Source organism: Mytilus trossulus, chromosome 2 (assembly GCF_036588685.1).
Source record: "Mytilus trossulus isolate FHL-02 chromosome 2, PNRI_Mtr1.1.1.hap1, whole genome shotgun sequence".
NCBI classification, from domain to species: domain Eukaryota; kingdom Metazoa; phylum Mollusca; class Bivalvia; order Mytilida; family Mytilidae; genus Mytilus; species Mytilus trossulus.
In genome coordinates, this window is record NC_086374.1 from 63,468,859 (window position 1) to 63,474,137 (window position 5,279).

At 31.5% G+C, this 5,279-nt stretch overlaps 1 protein-coding gene across 1 annotated transcript; it reads left to right on the top strand.

Moving 5' to 3' along the window:
- The first annotated feature begins 3,571 nt into the window (after positions 1 to 3,571).
- LOC134705934 (SCAN domain-containing protein 3-like) lies at positions 3,572 to 4,840 on the top strand. Its single transcript, XM_063564647.1, has one exon. It carries the CDS (start codon positions 3,572 to 3,574, stop codon positions 4,838 to 4,840), a length of 1,269 nt encoding a protein of 422 aa, XP_063420717.1.
- The last annotated feature ends 439 nt before the right edge of the window (positions 4,841 to 5,279 follow it).

Sequence of the window (5,279 nt, forward strand, 5' to 3'; positions counted from 1 at the left end):
GACAATTTCATGTTTAACTGGTTGTCGTTTTTGTCAATCCCTTAGTTATTAACTTGGAGCTGTAACAATTCATACCAATCATGTAATCAGCCAACTATTGTAGAAATAACAAGTATACAAATAACGTCTCCCTGTTTCCTGTTTCTCTGTTGATATAACGGTAATGTAAATACAATTGTTACGTAACATTTCATTTTGGTTTTCATTTCTTGTTTAAACTTTTAATAATTAAATTAAAGAAAAAAAAAGGAACTAAACATTAAAGCGTCAGGAATTTAATAGACCTGGTTCGTGTTTTATGCGCACTTTTTTATATTAATTTTAGTCATGAAACCATAAACCTAAAATTTTAAAAAACAATGTTATAAAAGAACTTCTTTCTGCGATTAGCTACAGAACAACTAGGAACTAAAAAATAAATAATTAAACACATCTAAGATCAACTTTGTCGAAGCGAGTTGGAATCCTAGTTTGTTAATAATTCGTACATTATCAAACAAAAAACCCCATCGCTATTCCTTTAATCATTTCAGTATCAATACGATGACCACTGAGATAATGGTTCTACTAAGGATACTAGCATTTGTCCAACAACTCTTTCGTCCAAGTAAATGAAAATAATAACCTAAATTGGTACTGTGTCCGTAGAACTTTTCTAGGTTTAGCTTCAATGGGAACGCGCAAACTAAAAATTTTCAAAGCGAACGATGTATAAAGTCTTGTTCATTCCGAGAGCTATTTGACCATAAGGAACACAAAAACATAAAAAAAACCTTCTAAAATAAACCTCATGAAATTGGTAAAATTAGGGTTGACATACTGTAGACCTATATAATTGTCAATAAAAAAAGATAGAGAGCATGTAAAGCAAATAACTTACTACTGAATTTATGATACTTAAGGGACTGTTACAGTATTAAAAAGTAGAATGAAAAGCAATAAAAGTATTGTAAAAAATATCAAATCGTTGGATGCGTTTGAGCTTTTGATAAAGGACTTTCCGATTTGAATTTCACTTGGAGTCCAGTATTTTTTTTAATTTACTTTGTACTCGATAATAAGAGAGGTGTTGCATAGGGATACTCAGATTCAGCCGGCCGTGCTGCGTATACAACAACAAACTCGTTAATAATTCTTAGTTTGGTTAAATTTAATCATAGCTGTACGATTCTCTTTCCTTTTTGAACTATGTACGTTTTTATAAATCGTAAGTTATGAATTTCAGAATAACCATCCAACATTATGTTTGTAATTTTTATCAAGCATAATCATGCTTGTGGCTATGACGGAGTTAAATAAAAGTACTAACAAGATTTGTTTTCACATATTGTCGTTGGAGGGGTATCTGTTTAGTTTACACTCGTGGTGAAAATAAATATTAAATATGACATAACTTGATTAAAATAAAGATGCCTCCCAGCAGCAAATGGTATTTGTATGTTTCCAGTTTTTAATCGGCTTAATATTGATCCTGCTGATGAATTGTTTCTTTAACAATTTCAAAATGTGTTGGAAAGATTGGAAATTACTGTTTGTACTTTGTGTTTATTGATTTTCTAAGCCATGTCTGGTGCCATCTATCGTTTCCTTTTATGATTAGATAATGGGTTTTTACTAGTATATTAAAGCATAGTTATTAATTTCTCATCACTCATCAGTTTCATAATCAGAGACCTTAAATTAACAACTGAGTAATACTGATATATGGTGTTAAGTGATGTTTCGTTAAGGATATCACGTACTGTTACCCTACAAATATAGTTTTGGGTAAATATCATAAGAATTATTTATAACTTTTTAATAATTGTGTTCCATACACCGTGCAAATTTTTATATTAGTATCTATGTCATTTCCGTGCTTGAACTAATGGAATAACATTTAATCGAATTAAAAATGATATTTGACCTATTTAAAGGTGAATTATTTCTCTCAGATACCATAAGAATAACGACAAAGGTTGACTGACATTAACACTTTATGTCAAATGGGTCATTATTTGACCACCTATACATTTCTAGTCATATGATTGGTTCAAGCAATCGTGTTATTACCGTATTTATTTCATATCAGGTTAGTAGGCGGGGCTTATTTGAATAAAAAACGTTTCAAATAAATTCATAAAACACATTTAAAGCTAACACGTTGTTATTGTTGGCATTTGTTTTTGTATATATATGTTACAGGCATTTTCTGAATTTAGGCATTTTGTAAAATGACTGAATTTTTAGGCATTTTCTAAAATGGCATTTTCTAAAATGCCTAAAGTTGACAGGCATTTTGTAAAATGCCTAAAAAACCCTAGTCATTTTGTAAAATGCCTGAAATTTTTAATGAAAATTACACAAAATGCCTGGTCTATTTCAGGCAAATTGTGTAAATATGCAATACATGAATTAGATGATAGAAATATATTGTAAAATTACAAAAAAATATTGATTTAAATATATTTAAGATTATTCTTTATAAATCTAGCCTGCAGGTTAAGTTTTTATGTTTTACTAGTTTTAGTGTCTATAATTAGAAACTCCAACAACTTTGAGTAAGTACTCACTCTGTATTTCATTAATGATCTTCTTTTCATCATGGCAGAAGGTTATGATGTTCTAACACCAGAACAAAGATTTACAAACCAATTAATTGAAAATTCTGATTCTAATCAGAAAAGTATAATATGGAACAGAGAATAATATGAAACTATTTTGAACAAAATTAAGATTGGATTAAAAGGACATTCATCGGATTATTATCATATGCAAAGGTAGGTGCATTTCTACTGTTGAGCTGTAATTTATTTTAAAGTGTTCATAACAAGCGTTAATAAGAAAAGCTATAGGCTCCTATGCTCATCTTGCAAAATATTGAAAATAAAAATATGATGCACTCATTTTAACAAATGGTCAAGTGAAAAAGTACATGATCACATATAAAAATTAAGTTGACAACTTGTAATAACGTTAATTATAAATAAGAAGATGTGGTATGATTGCCAATGAGACAACTCTCATTAAGTTACCTCACAGACCTCTTGAATATGAATGAAATATTTGCCACTGGAAATTTAGCATGCACCAATTCATTGACAAAACATTGAGACTTTTTGTTTTTTTTTCTTTTTTTCTGCTACTAAATTGTTTTTTTAATCTAATTGTATAAGGCAACCGTTGAAAAATTACAAATTAACAAATTTATATACTTTGAAATTGCAGATTTGATGTGTTACACTGTGGTGATGTCGAACAATTGATTAAAAAGCGACAGTCATTGACAGATCCTATCCTAAATTATGCATATGCAGAGGAAATATACAGCATTATAATGAGAGCACATTTGAACACTGGACATGGTGGAAGAGATAAAATGTTAAAAGATGTCAACAAGAAGTACGCGAATGTGACAAGGCATGCTCTGAATTTGTTTAAAGAAATGTGCGAAGAATGTCAACTCAAAAAAAGGAAAATTGCCAGTAAAATTCTAGTTGTTAAGCCATTGATAAGTAAGGACTTTAACAGTAGAGCTCAGGTTGATCTAGTAGACATTCAGTCTATGAGAGATGGTGATTTCAGATTTATCATGCATTATCAAGATCATCTGACCAAGTTTGCTATATTGCGAGCACTTACATCAAAGCACGCATCAGAAGTCGCCTATCAGCTACTAGATATATTTTTACTTTTTGGTGTCCCACATATCCTGCAGTCGGATAACGGACGTGAATTTACGGCCAATATTATAAAAGAGCTGAAAGACATGTGGGCAGATTGTACAATAGTTCATGGAAAACCTCGACATCCTCAGTCACAAGGAAGTGTTGAAAGAGGAAATGCAGATATCAAAGACATGCTGGTTATCTGGATGAGAGAGAACAACAGCAAAAAGTGGAATATAGGGTTGAAATTTGTTCAGTTTGAAAAAAACAACAGTCATCATTCTGGTAAAAACAGATCACCATACAAGGCAATGTTTGGCTGTGATGCTAAGATAGGTCTATCATCATCATCACTACCTCAAGAGATTCTTGGTTCTTTGCAGACCGAGGAAGATCTGATTCAGCATTTTCAAAGCTCTGATAAGCCAGATGAAATAAGCAATGAAAGGCCAAATGAGTTAAGCTCTGATAATCTAAACCAACATGACGAGGAAAGTCAGCTAAATGCACCATCAAATCAATCTAAAACTCAGGAAACAGAATTAGATGTTCATGTGTGTGCCGTGTGTGAAAATCTATGTTTTTCGAATATTCAGTGTTCTACTTGTGCACAGTACATACATGAGCTGTGTTCAAAGGGAAGCATATCTGATACTATCACTTGTCACCTGTGTCTAAACGAAGAGGTCATCAGAAATGAGAGAAGGCATGCATCAGAATCAATGACAAAACAAGCTGTCAGGATGAGAAATCTATCAGAAAGAGTTTTAACAGAGGTGGATATTGGAGCAAATGTGTTGGTTGCAATTCCCCATGTTGATCGAGGGAAAGGAGACCCACGTAACCTTATGGCTGTTGTTACTGGAAAGGAAGAGCATGGTTATAAACTTGGAATTAAAGATGGAATATTACGTGGACTTTACACCAGGAATCAGTTTGAACTATCTGACAGTAATTTTATATCTATTCATTGTGTAAATTATGATAATGAAATATCCTTTAGAAAAGCTGTCAGTAAAGTTTCTTTGTGTGATGGTCAGGGTTACACAAAATGTGGCTGTAGTGCTAGTGGTAAGACTAGATGTAACACTAAACGTTGCCTTTGCAAAAAGTCAGGACAAATGTGTAACAGTCGCTGTCATCCAAACATTACATGCAGCAACAAATACTTGTCATCTTCAGTGTTTATGTAAAAGATTGATTTAATTACAATTATAAAACTTTTACTGTTTAAATTTCATGCAATATTTAATTATAGAATAAAATTATTTATTTGATATTTTTAGTCGTAAAATTTTGAATACATTCCATTCAGTTTTAGTCTTTTAGGCATTTTGTAAAATGCCTTACCATATTTTCAGGCATTTTGTAAAATGCCTGAAAAAAATAGTCAATTTGTAAAATGCCTAAATCATCCAGGCATTTTAGAAAATGCCTAAAAATTTCAGTCATTTTACAAAATGTCTAAATTTAGAAAATGCCTGTAACATATACAAATAGAAATAGGTCCTTAATACTAAGTATTGAAAACTTAATCACTATGATAAGCAACTAGCCTAAATACCACATGTTAAGCTAGTCAGTTAGAAAAATTCATTACACAGTATGCTGGTGACCTCATACACTCTCACC

Coding starts and splice junctions, on each gene's coding strand:
- LOC134705934 (XM_063564647.1), top strand. CDS start 3,572: ATGCATTATCAAGATCATCTGACCAAGTTTGCTATATTGCGAGCACTT.